General features: G+C 45.0%; 1 protein-coding gene across 1 annotated transcript in view; it reads right to left on the bottom strand.

Annotated features, from left to right (window-relative positions):
* Positions 1-22,888, bottom strand: part of LOC135504639 (cadherin-4-like) — a 362,186-nt gene that overhangs the window by 29,453 nt on the left and 309,845 nt on the right. The window contains exons 6-10 of the mRNA XM_064923378.1: positions 21,023-21,178; positions 18,299-18,443; positions 15,060-15,232; positions 11,616-11,753; positions 2,632-2,817 (exon numbers count right to left, since the gene is read on the bottom strand). Coding sequence (XP_064779450.1) covers positions 2,632-2,817; positions 11,616-11,753; positions 15,060-15,232; positions 18,299-18,443; positions 21,023-21,178 — 798 coding nt within the window. The remainder of the gene's footprint in view (positions 1-2,631; positions 2,818-11,615; positions 11,754-15,059; positions 15,233-18,298; positions 18,444-21,022; positions 21,179-22,888) is intronic.

Genomic DNA, 22,888 nt, shown 5'->3' with positions numbered 1-22,888 from the left:
GCCAGAGAGGCCTCCTCAGTAAACACATACCACAAGAATTCAAATGCGGCTCTGTGATGTTTCCCCAGTTTCCCTGCTACCTATGCGTTCCAGGTTGTCTGATGTGAAACCGATTAGAGTTGGTAGCCATTCCGGCTCCGCTCCCCAGAGAGACTCAAAGCCTTCCTGTTTACTTGTTGAGACGGTCTATTCCTCGCGCTGCTCCTGGCTCTTAATTTATGATTTCCTGATATCCTCCCTGGGGTTGCTACGGCAGCCCGCCCGCCTGCCTGCTCAATTGTACATCAGGGAGCGAGTAGTGATGAAAAGTATTCTACACTGAACAAAAATATAAACGCAACATGCAACAATTTCAAAGATTTTACTGAGTTACAGTTCATATAAGAAAATCAATTCATTAGGCCCTAATCTATGGATTTCACATGACTGGGAATACAGATATGCATCTGTTGTTCACAGATACCTTAAAAAAAAAAGGTTGGGGCGTGGATCAGAAAACCAGTCCGTATCTGGTGTGACCACCATTTGCCTCATGCAGCACGACACTTCTTCTTCGCATAGAGTTGATCAGGCAGTTGATTGTGGCCCGTGGAATGTTACCCCACTCCTCTTCAATGGCTGTGAAAGAGCATCCCAAACATGCTCAATGGCCGATGTCTGGTGAGTATGCAGGCCATGGAAGAACTGAGATATTTCCAGGAATTGTGTACAGATCCTTGCGACGTGGGGCTGTGCATTATCATGCTGAAACATGAGGAGATGGCGATGGATGAAAGGCACAACAATGGGCCTCAGGATCTCCTCACGGTATCTCTGTGCATTCAAATAGTCATCGATAAAATTGCAATTGTGTTCGTTGACTCGAGCTTTTGCCGGCCCACGCGAAACCCTGGTGAGGACGACGAGTACTCAGCTGATCTTCCCTGAGACGGATTCTGTGCAGAAATTCTTTGGTTGTCCAAACCCACAGTTTCATCAGCTGTCCGGGTGGCTGTCCTCAAACGATCCCGCAGGTGAAGAAGCCGGACGTGCAGGTCACGGGCTGCCGTATTTACACGCGGTCTGCGGTTGCGAGGCCGGTTGGACGTACTGACAAATTCTCTAAAACGACGTTGGAGGCGGCTTATGGTAGCATTCAACCGCTCTGGTGGACATTCTTCCAGTCAGCATGCCAATTACACGCTCCCTCGAAACGGGAGTCATCTGTGGCATTGTGTGACAAAACTGCACATTTTAGAGTGGCTTTTTATTGTCCCCAGCACAAGATGCACCTGTGTAATGATCCTGCTGTTTAATCAGCTTGTTAATATGCCACACCTGTCAGGTGGATGGATTATCTTGGTAAAGGCAAAATGCTCACTAACAGGGATGTAAACCAATTTGTACACTAATTGAGAGAAATAAACTGTTTGTGCATATGGAACCTTTCTGGGATCTTTCATTTCAGCTCATAAAACATGGGACCAACCCTTATTCCGTTAATATTTTTGGTTCAGTGTAAAATCCAGTCATCTCGAGATAATGAAGGAAAGCAAAATGCCAGTGCCTGAGGTGCGGAGAGAAATAGAGGGGTGTTAATGCCATTCCTCAAAATGTTATTGTAGAGTCACACAGACAGACAAAAGGAGCAGAAAGAGGAATTACAACTGGCTCTGCAGGGGCAGCTCATCAATAAACTAGTCAAAACATACACGCCGTATACAGTATACCTGTACAGGCACGCACACACACAAAAACTCACACTCACACACAAGCCTGTTCCTAAAACGGTGAACGGATAGGATGACAAGACACAGCTGTGTTGTTGTATCCATCCACCTCAGTAGCTAGAACATTATAACACCACTGCAATTTGTAAATGAGAAATCAATATCGAATTTGTTGCAATGGTCTTAGTAGCCATTATATATGTGTGTACGGGTTCACAGTGTGTGTGTGTGTGTGTGTGTGTGTGTGCGTGCGTGTGTGTGCGTGCGAGGTTGGTGCATACATGCGCGCCCATGTGCTTGTGAAGGACCTACCCTATCCCTCAATTAGACTTAGCCAGGGGGTTTCAAAGTCAAAGCTCCCATTGTGTTGTGTCCTTAGCTGCCCCTCCCCAGCCTATAGCTAGTGTACAGCCTGGGGCAGACACACACTGACTTATAGATCTGACACGCAACACACAGATTAATGGGATAACACTGAATGTGCTACATCAACCTCACAAGGACATGTCGTATGGTTACTAAAATAACATATCATACGATATAGACCTGACAACAACAGTCCTCACTCAACCTTGACCTTTCTGTAGGCTCGGTGAAGAAGTGTGCCTTTGAAATGTATGTGATAAGTGGGTCTAGGTGAGACCTGGAGAATATCCGTTTTCACCAGATCATCACCAGATTTCGTAGTTGCTGATGGACGTGGAATTGTTCACTGTTTTTAGCACCACCTGCCCATTCAATATGAAATGTTTTTCAGAGCAAAGGTCAAACAGAATTGGGTTCTTTTTTTTCTGTTACTTTCCTACATGTAAGTCTCCGTGGAACAGCTTTGAACCAATCTGCTATAGACAAAACTCTCCACGGCATTTTTGTTGTTGTCGGAGATCATGTACCATTGTTTTGATTGCTCACAGGGCCTTACCTTCACTACGGTAACCATGCCGTCGTTGGTGTGTTGGTCGGTGATGATGGTGAAGTGACCTATCGGGTCTCCGCTGATGATCCTGTACACGGCATTCCAGTTGGGCGAGTGTGGCTGGTCCCGGTCAATCACGGTCAGGTTGGCAACCACAACATTGACCCGGTTCTCTGGGACCTCCCCTGAAAACTGCGAGGGGTAAGAAAGAGGAAGAGAGAGAGATGAGAGGAGTTAGCAGAAGTCTCCCCCGCCTCCTTCTTTGTGTAAGTAGGCAGCCGATTGGCTTAACTATCCCGTCACTCCACGAGCGCTACTCCGGTGCGTTAGGGGCAATAAACAAAGCTAAACACCCGCGCTATCCTCTGCCTCCACATTTTGAAGAATTTTCTTATTGCCCTCTCCCCATCTTTCTGTTCTTCTGAGAGACTGATGGAGGGAGCGGGGGATGGAGAGAGAGAGAAAAGGCCTGCTTTTGGGAGGGCTTAAGCGGCAGTGGACATGTGTTTGTGTGTCTCTGAGTGGGTTTTTAGATGTCCTGCAGAAACACATGTGTTTTGTCCTGATAAGGACAGCAGAGGAGTCAGTCTGTCTGTTATGGTTGGGAACTGATCACAGCTTAGCAGTCTGTCATTTAGGCCCCCCCAGCTGGCGGCCTGCGGGACGAATTCGGCCCGCGGGTGATTTTATTATTTTAATTGTTGGATATAAAAGACTGTATAGACAACAGCAAATCAGCTCCAAGTGATTGACATGTTGGGAAAGTAGAGAGATATACTGTAGATATAGAGAAACATACTGTATGTGATAGTATACAAATGTAAAAAAATATATATTTTTTTTGTTGTCAAATATTATATTTGTTTGGGCTTCTTGCAGTCAATTTGCAGTCTATAAATGATTCGTAATTATGTTCCGGGCCCCAACCATCCGCTCAAGAAAAAAATCGTCCTGTGGCCGAATCTAGCTGATGATCCCTGCCCTACAGGCACAGGAGACCTTCTCTGTCTGCATAGACTACACACAATAACATTAGCCCCCCCCACCGAGACACTCTGTGACCCAGCACACAAACACAGTGAGATTAGGAAGCTCTAGCATGATGGTCGTCTAGAGAACCAATGACATTCTTCAGGAAAAAGAGGGTTCCCGGGGTGGTCCTGTTCGTCTGCTGGGATTGGATAAAGAGGCAGTGTGTGTGTGTGTGTGTGTGTGTGTGTGTGTGTGTGTGTGTGTGTGTGTGTGTGTGTGTGTGTGTGTGTGTGTGTGTGTGTGTGTGTGTGTGTGTGTGTGTGTGTGTGTGTGTGTGTGTGTATATACACTCTTCACTAAGTCTGTTTTGATGTTGTTGTTGGCTAGGCCAGGGTATTCTCCATGCTGATTTGAGGAAAGTTTTTTTCTACAATAGGGACATTTAGGGACATACAGTATAGGGACCATACATAACCACACTCACAAACTCAAAGGTTGCTATAGAGTCTACAGAACAAGGGTCCCCACTGTCCCCATGGGAGAAAAAAACTGGTTGGGTCAACTTTGTTTCCTCGTAATTTCAACAAAAGAATTTGTTGAATCAATGTGGAAAGTCCTCAACGTAAGGGAATTTCACAAGTCCAATTACACTGTGATTGTTTTGGGGGTGGAGGGGTGATTTCAAGTTGAATTCATGTTAGTTGAGAAGTCAACCAAATGTAAATAAAAATAGACGTTGAACTGACGTCTGTGCCCAGTGGGTCTGTGCTTAAGAGGGGTGTCATTTTAAGGTGTTCCAGGCCCACAGAGGAATAATCACACAGTGAAAGTAATAGTGCACGAGGACTGTCTTCTTCCTGCCGTCACATTATTGGCAGTGAGGAGGTGGAGGGGGAGGCAGAGCAGGAGGTAGGGGGAGGCAGATGAGAGGAGAGAGGGGGTGGTAGGGGGAAAGGGGAGAGGGGGAGGCAGGGGAGAGAAGGGGCGGTGGGAGAGGGGCAGATGGGGGTGACAGAGAGCTTCATCATGGAGCCCAGGTGATGTCAGGATGAGAGAGGAGAAAAGGATCCAGGCCAAGCTGGTGTTTCCTACTGGCTGGGATTATTCCTCACTACTGAGCACGGGGAACACACACACACACGCATGCACACACACACATCTACTTTTTTCTTAAACTCACAGGCAAAAGTACAAAGATAATCACACAAACAGATGAACACATCCACTTTGAAACACATAAACACCCCACCCACTGCCTGCCTGCCTTGCCGCCTTGAAAAATAGGTCAGCCTCTGATAGGCCTGATGAAATATTAATCTGTAACATTAAAGAGAAATTCTCCGAAACTTTCTATTTCTGGGACGCTTTGATAGATTTATTGGGTTTGCTGCAAACACTAAATATTTGCTTAATGGCCTTCATTGTCGACAAAGTGGCTTTTATGTAGCCCACTGGTGAACTGGATGATTTGTAGAGGGAGCTTGTAAAAAGTGCCCTGCTCATTGTGAATCCAAGACCTCCACTTTGCAAAATAACAAGGGCGATCATCATCAATATCCGCCACAGCATTTATTCAGCTAACTCCCATTTGTGCTGGGTGATTGACATGCACTTCAACACAACAAAAATACAGTTGATGAGACTCCATCCGTTACAAACTACTATCATCAATCAGCTACCGCAACTGTAGAATCCTAATATAGTTTTAAATAAAGAGGGTCTGATTTACAGTGGTCCTGACCGTGTGTGTTCTCCTTATGGATATGGAAAAGCTAGAATAGTCCATCATAGATGCCACAGCAGATCCAATTCTGGAACATTTGTACAATGTGCATTGATGGTCAGTGGAGTAAAGAAGTGGTGATATTATTGAACAAATGACTGTTGGAAGGAACATTTCTGCCATTAAAATGTTAGTCGGCTTTCATTTGTCTCCTCACTCTCTTCCCCTTCAACCCACCACCTTCTATTGTTAATTTTTCTCTCCTCCACCTTATCCCCATCTACTTACTTTCAGGCCTTGCAGCCCACAACCTTCTCCTCTCCTCCCTCTCCACCCCTCTCTCTGTGCTTGCCCCTGCTGTGTGGCGGTGGCGCAACATAGCGCTGATGAGCTCTACGCCTGACACATGCTTAGCAAATCTGCTAACTCATCCTCGTAAGGATCTTATAGGCCCCCCCCCAGGGTGCATGCTAATGCTAACTCCTATGGTAACGTCCAGCGTGAAAATGATACTTCTGCTGTTTTCAGCACCTCAGCTCCCCAACACACCCACCTCCTCACAACCCGGAGAAGCTGCAGATAGGAAGAAAAAACACATGCTAAAAGTCATGCTGACAAGACATCCACATGGCTTCAAAACATACCGTACTGTCGGATATACATATATTATATGTGAAGCTTCATAATAAACCACCTTTGCTGATGTCCCTTTCTTTCCTCGCATTTCTGTCTCTTACCTTTCCTATATCCCCGTGTTCCCCTGCTCTTGTCGTACGGCGCCTCTCTCCCCCGTTCTCCCTCCCCCGTTCTCCCTCACCTCTCAGCTCTCTCCTAATGATTGTGCCGTGAGGCGCTCCACCTGCGTAAGCTCTTTCCTTTTTTTTGCACTGGAGCTCCGATAAACAGCTGAATTAATCAGCTCAGCTCGCCCCTGGGACACTGGGGGGCTCGGCGTGGCTTAATGACTGACACAGGGTTAATGAAATACACATACATGCATGAATACGCCTGCTCAAGGGCCTGTGTCAAAATGTAACAACAATTATGTCACTAACATAGCTAAGTTTGTCACTGGTATGGGCTAGTAAATATCCTAAACCTAGCCAGTTAGACACTTGATAGCCACAAGCTAAAAGTGGGGAGGAAGGGAGGAGAGAATTCACTTTCTATTTCAGCTGCTGCTGGCTTGCTAATGTACACTCAAATTCGTTTTTCCAAATGTAATTGATTCAATTAGATTTTTTTTCTATAAAGATTGTGTGAGTCATAGAAATTAAGATCTTGCGTTCTTTGTGGTTTGTATATGCAGGGAACATCCATTGTACAATGGATGTACAAAATACTTTTCTAAGTTAGAAACCATATACGGTACCAGTCAAAAGTTTGGACAAATCTGTACTCATTCAAGGGTTTTTCTTTATTTTTTAAACTATTTTCTACATTGTGGAATAAAAGTGAAGACATCAACACTATGACATAACACATATGGAATCATGTAGTAACCAAAAAAGTGTTAAACAAATCAACATATATTGAGATTTGACATTCTTCAAAGAAAGCCACCCTTTGCCTTGATGACAGCTTTGCACAGTCTTGGCATTCTCTCAACCGGCTTCATGAGGTAGTCACCTGGAATGTATTTCAATTAATAGGTGTGCCTTTTTAAAAGTTAGCTTATGGAATTTCTTTATGTGCGTTGAAGATGTCGTTCCCATAGCAACGATTAAAACATTCCCAAACCAGAAACCGTGGATTGATGGCAGCATTTGCGTGAAACTGAAAGCGCGAACCACTGCTTTTAATCAGGCCAAGGTGACAGGAAACATGACCGAATACAAACAGTGCAGCTATTCCCTCCGCAAGGCAATCAAACAAGCTAAGCGTCAGTATAGAGACAAAGTAGAATCTCAATTCAACGGCTCAGACACAAGAGGTATGTGGCAGGGTCTACAGTCAATCACGGATTACAAAAAGAAAACCAGCCCAGTCACGGACCAGGATGTCTTGCTCCCAGGCAGACTAAATAACTTTTTTGCCCGCTTTGAGGACAATACAGTGCCACTGACACGGCCTGCAATGAAAACATGCGGACTCTCCTTCACTGCAGCCGAGGTGAGTAAAACATTTAAACGTGTCAACCCTCGCAAGGCTGCAGGCCCAGACGGCATCCCCAGCCGTGCCCTCAGAGCATGCGCAGACCAGCTGGCTGGTGTGTTTACGGACATATTCAATCAATCCCTATCCTAGTCTGCTGTTCCCACATACTTCAAGAGGGCCACCATTGTTCCTGTTCCCAAGAAAGCTAAGGTAACTGAGCTAAACGACTACCGCCCCGTAGCACTCACTTCCGTCATCATGAAGTGCTTTGAGAGACTAGTCAAGGACCATATCACCTCCACCCTACCTGACACCCTAGACCCACTCCAATTTGCTTACTGCCCAAATAGGTCCACAGACGATGCAATCTCAACCACACTGCACACTGCCCTAACCCATCTGGACAAGAGGAATACCTATGTGAGAATGCTGTTCATCGGCGACAGCTCGGCATTTAACACCATAGTACCTTCCAAGCTCGTCATCAAGCTCGAGACCCTGGGTCTCGACCCCGCCCTGTGCAGCTGGGTACTGGACTTCCTGACGGGCCGCCCCCAGGTGGTGAGGGTAGTCAACAACATCTCCACCCCGCTGATCCTCAACACTGGGGCCCCACAAGGGTGCGTTCTGAGCCCTCTCCTGTACTCCCTGTTCACCCACGACTGCGTGGCCACGCACGCCTCCAACTCAATCATCAAGTTTGCGGACGACACAACAGTGGTAGGCTTGATTACCAACAACGACGAGACGGCCTACAGGGAGGAGGTGAGGGCCCTCTGAGTGTGGTGTCAGGAAAATAACCTCACACTCAATGTCAACAAAACTAAGGAGATGATTGTGGACTTCAGGAAACAGCAAAGGGAACACCCCCCTATCCACATCGATGGAACAGGAGTGGAGAGGGTAGTAAGTTTTAAGTTCCTCGGCATACACATCACAGACAAACTGAATTGGTCCACCCACACAGACAGCATCGTGAAGAAGGCACAGCAGCGCTCCAACCACTGTGTCTTTGTGGAGAATAGAGGTTCCCCCGCATGTGTGGTTCCCACCGTGAAACATGGAGGAGGGGGTGTGATGATGTGAGGGTGCTTTGCTGGTGACACTGTCTGTGATTTATTTTGAATTCAAGGCACACTTAACCAGCATGACTACCACAGCATTCTGCAGCGATACACCATCCAGTCTGGCTTGCACTTAGTCCCCACTATCATTTGATTTTAACAGGACAATTACCCAACACACCTCCAGGCTGTGTAAGGGCTATTTGACCAAGAAGGAGAGGGATGGAGTGCTGCATCAGATGACCTGGCCTCCACAATGTGGGAACTCCTTCAAGATTGTTGGAAAAGCAGTCCAGGTGAAGCTGGTTGAGAGAATCCCAAGAGTGTGCAAAGCTGTCATCAAGGCAAAGGGTGACTACTTTGAAGAATCTCAAATCTCAAATATATTTTGATTTGCTTAACACGTTTTTGGTTACTACATGATTCCATATGTGTTATTTTATAGTTTTGATGTCTTCACTATTATTCTACGATGTAGAAAATAGTTAAAATAAAGAAAAACCCTTGAATGAGTAGGTGTCTCCAAACTTTTGACTGGTAATGTATATTAATTAATATACAGCACCAATTACATACATATATGATAATGTCCATTATCTGCTACCTGGACTTTAAATTTGATTCATTTCCTACCAAACAACATAACTTACTCCACATTTTCAATGTTGCTGCATCATGTGGTGCCAGCATCATGGAATGGGTATGCTTGTCATTGGCAGGGACTGGGAGTTTGTCAGGATCAAAATAAATATGATAGGAGCAAAACCCAGGTACAAAGTTAAAGGAAAAACCTCCTCAATCTTCTGAAAGTTTCATGTTTCAGTGAGACAATTGCACACATGTTTATGCCAAAGACACACCAGAATGGCTTTCCAAGGGGTGTTGAGTGTTCCTGAGAGGTCTCGGCACTGACTCAATGATTCCTTCAAACATTTACTGAACTTGAGCAATTTTGACAAAACCAATGGACATAATATTGCCCTAAGAGTTGTGCAAAGTCAATAGAATATTATTCAAAATGATTCACAGCGGCCATGGCTGCCCAAGGGTGCTTCCATCAAGTATCAACTCAGGGGTGTGAAGACGTACACAATCAAGACATCGTTCCTTTTGAACATGTGGAGTAGGTTGTGCAGATCTATAGGGGAAAAACCTATAGAACCTATAATCCCTTTTTAGATGTACTTTGAAGTAAGAAAAATGTGAAGACCTTCACTAGCCATTGCATCATTGCTTACAATCATAAGTACCTGCTTATGTACAGAAGTGCCTGCTTAATTGCTTAATTGCTTGCACTGTGCTGTCGAAATCACAGCCCCTTCCTTGCTGTTTACTCTCAGCCATCCCTCTCTTATACTTTTTCAGCCACCCTCCCCATTCCAGCCATTCAGATAACAAATCATTCAGAGTTTTCTCATTTCCCAACTATCAGGAATACTGCTTCTACTCACCGCCTCCCCTCATCTCATCCCTCCTCCTCTCCCCTATCTGCAACCCTCCACACATTTATGATGTCTGGCAGCATGGTGCCTCCAGGGTACGACTGTGTGTGTCCTGTGTGGCTCCGTTGGTAGCGCACGGTACTCGCAACGCCAGGGTACGCTTGCTGGTTCAAATCCCACAGGGGACCACGACTACATAGTCGCTCTGGATAAGAGCATCTGCTAAATGACTAAAATGTGTGTGTGGACAGCAGGCTTGTTCAAGAGGTACTCATCGCTGCTGGGGGAACTACTGTATAATGATCAACATCCCCTGGAAGACCAGAGGATGTATGGATACATTTGCAGCAACGTATGCTAGTCTTGCTGATCTCCATACTGCTTGGTTACACACATCGCTCTTTACTTTGATTTGGTTGACTCCAGGAATGACCTTTTTTTCTCTCCCATATACGGTAATGATCATCCCCATTTACACCACTATAATCATCGTTAAGTCTGCTTGCTGTTGTTCTCCGGGTGATGAACGTCGACGACTGGATGTTTCATTTCACTCAGGTCAGGAGTGCGCGCCGTCTCTGAGATGATACCAGGGCTGTGTTTCACCCCTTTCCCCCTCTCGCCTTATATCTTTCGTCTTCTACCCTTTCTCCCTGTATTCCAGTCCTCCATCTCCCATACCAAACGCTGTATGCCACGGGCTCCCCAACCCTGTTCCTTCAGCTACCAAGTGCTTAATGCAGGGAAACTGTCTGAAATCTGTTTGGGAACATCGAAAGTAACATGTTTTCACAACTAAACGTATTTCATTAATCTGTTGACACCTCCTCTCTCTCTGCATGCTTGAGAAAAGTAATGAAGGAGAGAGGTGAGGAGATGGAAACGCACGGTGGTGAGATATTCTATAGCTAACGGTAGCCTGATGTGACACCCTGTTAATTATGAAGGGGGGGGGGGAGAAAGCCCTATTACTAGGCTATTCAAAATCAAATACAAATCCACTAGAATTGTAAGCGAACTCGGGAAAGCCGCCCTGCACAAGCAATGAACCAATAGCATTGCCCAGGCCTCTCCCTCACATAAGGTAACCAGTCCATCCAGTATGCATTATAATACAGTCCACACTCAAAGGCCATTACTACAATTTGTTTCATTTTGGAATATAGGCTAGACCAATTAAAGACATCTTAAACCATTTTTAAAAATGTTATTCCGTGGTGCGTAATATGCGGTAGGCTATGTATTGTACAACGAACAGCATAATAGTTATTTAAATTCTGTTTTTTTCTTTTTTTCGGGCATATATAGGCCTATGCATATGTATAAGCTCTAATATGCATATGAGTGTTTTGAATTGATCATCACCTTAGAAAGCACTGTCCATTTCGTTGTTAGGCTTTGAAGCCACATTCACAATCACCATGTTTTCCACTCAGTTTCAACCTGATGTTGAACTTTTTGCTTCAAATGGATCAATCGCAGTGTTTCTTCAAATTGATCAATCGCAGTGAGGTGAGTTGTAAAAGCACAATACTGTTTTGATTGCAGTGACGTCAGAATGGTTAGAAGGACAATTGAGCCTTAGCGAGTTGGATACTACGCACGTCCTGAGGGAATTTCACTGCGCTCATGACTCATGACTGCTGGTGTGGTGGTAACAGGGTCACCGCAACAGCCCTACTCTCTACTCACGGTTCTGGAGGTGAGCTCCGGCGGGTTGTCGTTGATGTCTGTGACAGAGATGATGGCGGTGGCTGTGTTAGACAGGCCAAAGTTTAGGTTGCCCTCCATGTCCGTGGCCTGGACTATGATGCTGTACTGGGACACTTTCTACAGGACAATCACACAGAGAGAAGAGAGAGACAGTTAAGAAGAGAAACCAGAAATCAAACTTACACACACAGTGAAAAAACAACAACACTCAATGTTCAATCATACAAAACTGCATAACGAGTTCAAGGAGGTCAATGTATCCTCTTATTTAGGTTGTGCAGAAATAATAAACCATTTTACACAACACACATTCTGTCTCTCTCTCACACACATTAGGTTGCCTCTACACCCACTGTGGTTCTCTCCTCAGCCACAAACCTTTAGCCTGGTAACAGCTTTGCCAGTGTGGGTCCGGTATGTCTCTGACGAAATTAGAAGCAAAACGGCTTGTTCATCCCCTCCCATGACTGTTCTCCCTCCCCTACCTTGGCCCCTACCTCGGCCCCTATCACTCATCTTAATGGGAGCCCAAGCACTGTGGAAAGGAACGCTGAAAGTGTTTATTTGAGCTGTCTGTACAGAACAGCACTCCTACCTGGGGGAACACAGAGAAATGTTCCCTCCATTTTTTTTACCTCCTCCCCCTACTCTTCACACAGCCTTTTTAGAAATTGGTTAATGTTCTTCTTTCCTCACGTGTTGCGTTGGGGCAACCAGCTCTCCTATGTGTAGCCTACAATTCACAGCCACCATTTTGTGTGGAGATGCTCTCCAGAAAGGAAGAGAGTTGAGAATCAGCTGAGAGAAGCTGAATGTGTCACAGCTTTACACAACAGCCCATGTAAGAGCTGTCCATGGTCCTAAGGTCAACATAAATGGGAAACCACAACAGCTATGGCGCTCTGGTGAGCTGTCCATGGTGCTGAAACCAACCCATTCACCTTAGAATGCTGCCCTATTCATAGAGATTTGATTATACCGTGTTTTTATGAAAACCCTTTTGAGTTTGTTTGTGTGTATACCTCCCTCCCTCTCTCCCCCTGTCCCAGGCTGCAGACAAACAGGCAGGCAAGGCAGGCAGGCAGGCAGGCATAGGGGACAGGACCTGGGAGCTGTCAGGATAATGTGTCTCTTCCCTGGGATTCCCAATTACACTCCCAGTGTCTCCCTCACCTGCTAATTACAGAGTAAATATCCCAATTAGACTGTGAATCCACATCAGAAGGATTAGACAGCTCAGCTCAGCTCTGCTCAGCAGCCTCTCGACCCCCCACCACACACACATGCACACACAGATGTGCGCTCACACGAACACACACACGTGCACGTATGCACGCAAGTACGCACACACAAACACACATCTTGTTCAGGAGCCCTAGCTGGCCCGCCAGTCCTATCAGGGAGAATCTGCAGTGTGTTCCGCAGGCCCACTAATTAGACAAGCCACTAATTATGTAGAGCACCTCGGAACCTCTCGAAACCACGACAGATCACCAACCACTCTCCACACTACGCCCTGACGCCCCACACTGCCCTGCACTGTACGAGCTGCTTCTCCACAGAGTTGCTGCCACTGAGTCTACCGTTCCTAGACCACGGCGAAACAAAGGGAAAGAGAAAAGACGACAGAGGAAGGATACAGAGGCTGGGATGAGCCGAGTAGCGTACAAGCTTGTTTTTTTTAAGACGAAGAAGAAGGAAAGCGAGAGCTAAGGATAAGAGGACTATAGCGGTGGATGGGAAGAGTGAGGAAGAAGGGAATGCGTTGAAAGGCATGTGTGGTAGGGGAGAGGAGTCAGGGGAGAAAGTGATAGATCAGAGAGAGGGCACACTTAGACATCTGGCTTCTTGGAGAAAACCTCCGTTAAGCTGGCGTCTCCTGAGGAAAGGCAGGCAGAGAGACCTTTATGAGACTGTAGCTAAACTCTGAAAACTGGGCTAGAGTAACAGCGAAGCCTGTGCTACTCTCTCATTCGCTCTCTGTCAGCCTCCTGTTCTGTTAAGTATTCATGTTTATGTATATATGCACTCAGATTTCTGCAAGGGTAAGGGTGTTCTTATCTGTTCTCTACGGGAATGCTGGAGGAAACTTTCTGAGGTAAGTACATTGGTGTGCGCCAACAGAAAGTTTGTTTGTGTGTAAAAGAAAGAAATAATGTTTGTGTGTGTTTCAGTGTGAGCTTGTGTACAGTGTGTGTGTGTGTGTGTGTGTTAGCTCTAATCCAACGTTGGGAATGAATCAGGTTGGATTGGCAGTGTTCGGATAAGAGAGATGTGGAACAACAAGCAGGGGTTAAGCTAAAATGTTTCCTCTTTCTCCATCAATTTATCTCCTTTTCTATCCATCCCTCCCTTCCTTCCTTTCTTGTGTCTCCCATATTGTTTCATATTGTTCCCTCTCTGTATCACTCAGTTATATGTTTTATATATTTTTATTTTACCTTTATTTAACTAGGCAAGTCAGTTAAAATAACAAATTCTTATTTTCAATGACGGCCTGGGAACAGTGGGTTAACTGCCTTGTTCAGGGGCAGAACGACAGATTTTGACCTTGTCAGCTCTGGGATTCGATTTTGTAACCTTTCGGTTACAAGTCCAACGCTCTAACCACTAGAGGCTACCTGTCGTTATCTCTCATCCCTCCCTTCCTTTTCTCTTTCCATGTCCAACTCATCAGCCTCTCTCTTCCTTCCTTCCATGTACTTTAGTGTGTGTTTGACAGGTGTCAAGGGTGCGAACTCACGCACACACACACACACACACACACACACACACACACACACACACACACACACACACACACACACACACACACACACACACACACACACACACACACACACACACACACACACACACACACACACACACACACACACACACACACACACACACACACACACACAAACACACACACACACACACACCTGAAGGCTCCATGATGCGCTGTTAATAGGTCTGTCAGCAGTGACAGGTAGCTAGGGTGATGCAGCAGAGAGATTCCCTTTAGGGCGTTGACAGTGTTGTCACAGGGACATCCGTGTCACTTAAATAAAGATGTTAGGATGTTGTCATAACGTGACAGCTCCATAAACAAGTTGACCTCAAGGGGGCGGCTTGGGAAACACTGAGCAGAGCGTGAGGTGTGGTGACAGACACCCATGAAGAACATGTATGCTAGATGGGCTAGAACCACACATGCCTTAAGGCCCAAAAATGGACCTCTTTTGAGTTGAAAAATACAATGGAAATAAAACAACTCACCGCCTGATTCTGTTACATAACTTTCCCGGAGGCAGTTGCAGCACTGCTATTCACCTTCACATTATTCTAATTTCTTATGTGGACAGCCAGGAGTTGTTTTGACCTGACCAGAAAAACTCACCGAGGACACATCCCACCAGCGTTACCAGGGTTACTGACCTCGCGGTCGAGGCCTGCTGCCACGGTGACGATGTCTCCAGTCTCGCTGTTGATGGTGAACATGTTGGGAATGGGGCTGTGTGGCGTCTGGGACAGGATCCGGTAGCGCACCATCCCATTGGCCGTGGTGTTGTCGTCATTATCGAAGGCTGCCAGGTGCATCACAAATGTACCTGAGGACAAGGAGGCAACAGTCAATCTGGGCGTACATACTGAACGTGGGGACAAACACACTGCACGCAAACACATTCAAACCAAGGTTACTATAGCTGTGTGTTTTTATTAGCGCGTTAACGGGTGACCTGTTTATAGCCATGGAGCAGCACTTTTAAGCGCACATGTTTCCCGAACAGACCCATTTAAGCACAGAACACAACACGGAACACCTGCTACAGTCAATGCTTGCACCTTTACATGAAACCGCTTTCTGCTGAAGACCGTGTGCCTCTAGTCAAAATCATGTAAAACTTATGGCATATTAAATTATATAATTATACCCAATATTACCAGAGCTATGTTTTTCTCTCTGCTGCGGATTCGTGCGCATGCCGCAGGCCGTTTTAAACTACTCGCGAGCCGCACATTTTTGGGGGTTTGATGCATTGTTTAGCTAGCTAATCATGTAGCTAACTAGCAACCTGTTAACTTGACCACTGACTAGGCTATGCACAGACTTGGATGGCACAGGAAGAAGTGAAAAGGAACAGGCCACTCACAGAGATGCTTCAAAGGTAGGCTGCAAGAGTGGAGTGTGTATGATTGTGTGTGAGAGAAGATGTGTGTGAGGTCGGGAGTAAGTGGACAAGTTCGTTTTGCATGGCCCGGTGTCCCGGGTGAGTGGAGACGTCACTTAAGGACCATTGGAATGGCCTAAAATGTGAAAATGCACCCACCTGGGGCGCCGGGCCATGAAAAAGGAACTTGTCCACTTACTCCCGCCCTCACACACACCTTCTCTCACACACACACACAATCATACACACTCCACTCTTGCAGCCTACCTTTGAAGCATCTCTGTGAGTGTGAAAGAGAGAGGGTGTGGGAAACCTTCACAGTACAGATGGTTACAGTGTTTCCATAACATTGTTGGACAAGTTAAAATCTCTTTGTTCTTTGCATTCTTAGAGCCAGTTATGTTTTCCTATAGCCACACTCATTTAGAATGCCTGAAGCTTTTACAGTACTTAAAGCTGTGTGTGTGTGTGTGTGTGTGTGTGTGTGTGTGTGTGTGTGTGTGCATGTGTGCGCGCACGTGTGTGTGTATGTGTGTGCGTGCACACGTGTGGGGACATGTTTCACTATACTTGTGGGTAACAGTAGTCCCTACAAGAATTGTTAACAAACAACAATTTGACCAACTAGGGACATTTTGTTAGTCCCCACAAGGTGAAATGCTATTTCTAGGGGGTTTAGGGTTAAGGTTAGAATTAGTGTTAGAATTAGGTTTAGGGTTAGGAGCTAGTGTTAAAAAGGATTAAGGTATTGGTTAGGTTTAGGGGTTAGGGAAAATACAATTTTGAATGGGACTGAATTGTGTGTCCCCACAAGGTTAGTTGTTCAGTTTTGTTTCGGTTAGTGTCAGATCAATCTGATTTGATGTTTTTTTAACGTTTTACACACACATGTATATTTAGTTTTAGTATTATCCTGTAGTTATTGTGTTTTTGGAGATATTAATAATGCATAAGATGATTAGAAAACCCCAATATTTTGAGAAAAACAAATAATAAAACTGAACCTAATTCGTGATGAATTTTATTTTATTCTAGTTCGTTTTGGAGTCATATCATTCAGTACAGTTTTAGTATTTCAAAACGGGTTTGTAATTGGATTTTATTTGTTAGGATTTTTTTGTTTGTTTACTATAATAACCTTGGTTCATACACACACTGATCTCTCCCTCTTCCTCTATTCCTTATTACGCTCTTCTCTCTCTGTCCCAGTCCCCTTTCCAATTGCTCTCTTTCTCAGTCATCTCCTCTCCAGCAGTAGTTTCCATACAATTCTAATTACCAGAGATAGTGATATCATCCCAGCGACAGGCTCCGTCCAGAGATAATACACACCACGGCCCGCATCTCAAACTCCATTACATTTCAAAGCAGCATTTGTCAATGGGGCAGAGGAAAGAGAAGGAAGATTCCAAAGGACTCAGAGAAAGGAGAGGAAGAAAGACCAGAGGAACACAGTGAGAGATAAAGGACAGGCAGAAAGGGGCTTTGCTTTTGGTTTGGTTCAAACGAAGGAAAGTATAAATCTTCCACCCATCTCTCTCTCTCTCTGTCTCCCTTTCTGTAGAAAAAAAGAGAGGAGAGATGGAGACTCACACCGTGTCACCCATCGCCTGGGTAATTTCATTAAACGCCACTCTTAGGGGGCTTAATGTGGACCCTTTCTACGGGCGTCCTGCTCTGTGCCTGACAGGATTAGGGCTCTAAATGACTCTGTAATTTGAAAGCGAATTCAACTCAGTAATTGGCTTCCCACTGAAACCACTGGAGCTCTAGATTCTAAAACTATTTTTTTATGATTATTGTTTGGCTGCATGTCACACATGCTACCACTGAGGTTTGGGGATGTGTGTGTGTGTGTGTGTGTGTGTGTGCACGCGTGCGTACGTCCTTGTGTTGGGGTGGGAGTTTGTAGCAAAATCGGTTCAGAGTGAAAAAGAGAAAGAAAGAGAGAGTGAGTGAGAAAAGTAAAGTACACAGCTAGGCCCAGGAAACCTCTTCAGATTTCAGATCACCGTTAGTGCAATAAGTCCTGGCTCATCAGTCTTTCTCTCAATCTTACACACACACACACATACACACACATCTCCCTCATGAGGGAACACATAAAATGAGTCAGTGGAGCTACAGCTGCAGCTTGGCACATTTAATCCTCAATATCCTCTCCAGCCACAACATTCACAGCTTTATGGCCATGCAGCCCAGCACTAGAGCTGGCTAAATGAGCACACTGCAGGACAGAAGCCCTCCATCTGAATAAATGCCTCTGGTCTATATCAAGTGGAATGTGAAGCAGAATAAATCTATTAAAAAAAATAAACATAAAAGCCCCGAACGGTATCCTCTTCGGGCTCGGTTTTTCTCACGCAGAATAGCAAAGGAAGGTACAAAGACTGTTGTAAAACTCCGTATTCTCTGCAGTGTGATTTACATCGTAGCTTTGGTCCGTCCATGCCTGTGAGAAAGAGGTGGTGTTTTATCCCTCCCTCCCTTCCTTCCTGTGTTTACCTGGCTTGGAGCCCTCATCCACAGAGCCGTTGTAGACCTGGTTCTTGAATTCAGGCCGGTTGTCGTTCATGTCTATGACATAGATGTACAGGTCTATGGGGCTCTCCACCCGCTCACCATTCATGTTCACTGCATGGGCACGAAGCTGGGGGGAGAGACAGAGACAGACAGAGAGAGAGAGAGAGGGTCAGTTAAGTTACCATTAACAAACTCAACATCGATAACATGATATGCTTGATATGCAGTGTGGCAACCAGTACTAGACACTGCATTAAGGCATATTTCTGGAAAAACAACAGGAACAGAGAGAAATAAACAATGTTGCATTGCATACATCAATTGTGCAGACCAATGGACACCCGGCACCAATAATATATACCAGAAAAACTATGATTATATTTCATTTAAATGTAAAGTTCTGGGGGAGAAATGTCACACCCTACAATTTTGTCCATACTTATCTCCAACACTGAATCCTCAGAACAGGTGTCTTCAAAGTAACAAACACAACAACCTCTTTTATAAAAAGCTGACTTCCCTTAAAAATATTATTTCCTTGTATCCTTCTCCTGGTCTTCTTGGATCTCCAACATTCTGTTGTTTTTTTATTATTTTTTTAAAGGGGAATCCCAACATCTCTTAACCTCTAGCCCACATCACAAACACAGCGATTTGATGTGAACCCGCTGCCAGGCTCAGCTGTGTCCTGTCGTAGATCAATAGCAGCAGCCAACTCTAGGATTTCAAACAAAGTTTGGACATGGGATTAATGCCCACATCGATACAGGCTGGGAAGCATGTCCAGATATCTGAAAGAAAAATGTTTTGATAAAGAACACTGAGGGAGACAAACGCTGGTAACATAACTCAGTTATAGAGTATCTGTTAAGATTCAATAAACATCTATGCTCTGTTTTTACTGCACCAAGCGAGAGAGCCAAACTAACAGACTCCATTTGAAAAATGAAATGTTACTGGACATACTGCTATTTGACCTTACTAGCATCTTTTAAGTCCACAAAAGAGGATTTATTCAACAATATCCCATTAGACTGAAATAGTGAAGGTTTAGGAATTATATAGGGGACCCCTGGACTAACATCCCACTGCTACAGGCTAAGGCTGGCAAATATGTAGCCTGTCAGAATGTCTGAGATGACTATCAACAGGATCCTGGAGCAGACATAGCAAGACCCATCTGATTCTCAAGAAGAAGAGAAACAAAAAAAAAGTTGAGAGGAGAGTTGAAGCCGCAGGTCCTCCACCTTTTCGATGCTTCTGATAAGATGGTCATAGCGATGCCTCCGACCGCAGGGTTGTGGCCTTGTGACGGGAAATAGAATTAGGAGGAAGCTCCATCCACTTCCCTCCTCTAAGACAGGTGAACGTCCTCTCTCCTCCACCCTCTATTCGCCGCCCACCACTCCCCTCTTCTCTCCATCTCACAAAAATGGAATCAGCCAGGTCTCCCAAAGGTTAATTTGACTTAACTTTTTCCCTCTGCATCGTCTGATCTGGCCCTGCACTCAATATCCGAGCGCTGCACTGGCACTCTGCTACACTGCAGCCTGGGAGCCCGCAAGCCCTTATCTCTCCCCCTGTGCTGCGGCATGTGGCCCCCACACCCTCATTCAATAACACCGCCAGTAAGAGATTACCAGCCGTGTTTAAAGAAGCCAAAATGTCATTCTGGGTCCGAATGAAAGTTATCATCTTGAAAGGGACCGGGTACGAGGGAGGAAACAACACACACCACGCCACGCACCGTGGCGCCCAGCACTTGGCACAGGCCAAGCATCCGATGGAGATAACACAAGACCCAGAACACTGACTTCTTCCTTTTTTGAAAGTATTTTTTTTTTATCTGATTGGATGCCCTGGCCTGCTATGAATCGGAGCGTGCTTATTTTGAAGACGAGAAAGTTTTGGTCTCCAAACTTTTCTTGTGTCTTTGTTTAATCCGTGTTATGAAATCAGAAACGCACATTAAAACCCAATGCTGAATGAAAAAGCTGCCTACAAAGTCGCTTTGAGGAAGCATTTAGCCATCTTCAAGGATATTACAGTTGTAAGATAACGAAAGAGGACTTTTACCACAAAGCATAGCTCATGTTCTGTTCAGTCTTACGTACATAAAGGACAATGTATAGTTGCTGACTGTGTGGCTACATTCGGTTCTTTAATGGTGTCTGACAGAGACACAGGTCCAGCTCTGACAGCTTTATCTCTTCCTCAACCTGTCTTCCTGCGCCCCTCATCTCGCCCAACTGATGTACAGTTAGAGGATGCTATTCACCTCCATCCAGCCTGGGACTGAGCTTTAAGTCAAGCAGACGTCATCAAGCCTTGGCCTTTCCTAACAAATCACCCCATCGATCCTGCATCCTCCTGGAAAGCTGGACCTCCGAGCTCCCTGAGTCCAACAAATGCGTGTCAGACAGGATGGAGAGATGTGAGGGGTAAGGAGAAAGAGAGTCAGAGAGAGAGAGAGAGACACACAATTGTAGAGCGAAGCATGAATGAGTGGGTGACCAATTGTGGTAGAGTCATTCTCATGGTCTGTAGAGCGAGTGTTGGTACTTGGTCAATGTCATGTAGCTGTAGCTAGCCTCAGCCTTCACTCTCTCAATCAACACTTCATCTGGACAACCTGCCCGGCCTGTCACTAACTCATTACACAGATGCGTGTGCGCGCGCGTGCGTAAATACTCGCGTGTGACTCACATGGTACGACGATCTCCTCTCTCGGTCCAGGGGTTTGGTGACGAACATCTTCCCGGCGACAGGGTCGATACTGAACACCTCATTAGGTGGCTGGTCCGCTCCCACCCCGGTGATGCTGTACCGGATGGAGATGTTACGGTCCTGGTCCGAACGGATCTGCAGACAAGACACAGTAAGGCACTGTCAGTTTTAACTCTGTGGTCTTACTACTGCTTCTGAAATCGGGTTTCATCTTTTCGAAGCACATTCAAGCATTGAGCAATATGGGAGATTGGAGAAATAACATTGCCTTGACAGTGTGTTATGAAATATGTGTTGGTTCCCTTGTGGTAGACGGTGATGCCGTATAGAAAAGTACCACACATTGATGGTAAACCATCATTTCTTCCATGCCACTGCATTCATTGGTGTGACTGGTTAAGCGTTGATTCCAGGACTAGATCATCATATACTGTAGAGGCTGGGAGACCAATGATACCGTGGGCCAGAGCCAGGGGACAATCATCAGATATTGTATATTCATCAAAAATACACAAAGCACACACAGGCACGCTGGCACACACACACACATACATACACAAACACACACAAACAAACACATCCATCATAACTCAGCACTCCCAGCTATAGCTGTGAATTTCATTAGTGCTACAGAATGGTGCAGAACACATTCTCTTTGGCACAACTGGGGTACTTCAAACTGGAAATTCAATATTTCTCTTTCTTTCAGTGGATAGAAAAAGAAATCAACATACATTTGCAAAGAGCATTTTTCTTCTGCTTGACAGCTGGAGTTTTAATAAACAGCTCTTACAGGGACTGTGCCTCGAACGCTGTCACAACGTGAGCCGAAAAAGACAAATAAGAAAATGAAAATGTCAAACTCTTCTCGTAAACACTGTTATTAAGGAAGTTTAGTTTAGTTTATTAGGATGCCCATTAGCTACTGCACATGCAGCAGATACTATTCCTGTGGTTCACATAAAACATACAAATACATGAGAAAGGACATTCAATAGAAATAAATAATACAAATTACATTTAAAAAACATATATGAAAAATAAGAGATATGTAACGACGTTCTTCGTTTGTCGAAAGAGAGTCGGACCGAAATGCAGCGTGTTGATTACTCATGTTTATTAATGAAACGAATAACGGAACTATACATGAAATAACTAATAAATACAAAAACAACAAAACGGAACGTGAAACCTATTACAGCCTATCTGGTGAACACTACACAGAGACAGGAACAATCACCCACGAAATACAAAGCGAAACCCAGGCTACCTAAATACGGTTCCCAATCAGAGACAACGAGAATCACCTGACTCTGATTGAGAACCGCCTCAGGCAGCCAAACCTATGTAACACACACCCCTAATCAGCTACAATCCCAATAACTAAAAAACCCCACTAAGAATACAACAAACAATAAACCCATGTCACACCCTGGCCTGACCAACTAATTAACTAAAACACAAAATACTAAGACCAAGGCGTGACAAGATATATATTGGAAAGACACCAAGAAAAATATTACACACTATTCATATATACATAATCATACTATTATATACAGTTAAATTAGACCTTTAGAAGAGGAGAGGAGCTGTGATACAATGTGTGGGTTTTTTCATCAGTTTCTTAAAGCTAAATGAGCTTTTTGCCTGAGTAACCACTGATGGCAGAGCATTCCACGATGACATGGCTCTATACATAACTGAGCGACTTATTCAATCTTTTTTTGTTTTGGGAACAGTGAAGAAACCCATAGTGGCGTGTCTGGTGGGGTACGTACACTATATATACAAAAGTATGTGGACACGCCTTCAAATGACTGGATTTGGCTATTTCAGCCACAC

Source organism: Oncorhynchus masou, chromosome 18, assembly GCF_036934945.1.
Source record: "Oncorhynchus masou masou isolate Uvic2021 chromosome 18, UVic_Omas_1.1, whole genome shotgun sequence".
Taxonomy (NCBI): domain Eukaryota; kingdom Metazoa; phylum Chordata; class Actinopteri; order Salmoniformes; family Salmonidae; genus Oncorhynchus; species Oncorhynchus masou.
The sequence above is the reverse complement of the archived record's forward strand: the minus strand, read 5'-3'. Positions and strand labels throughout refer to the sequence as shown.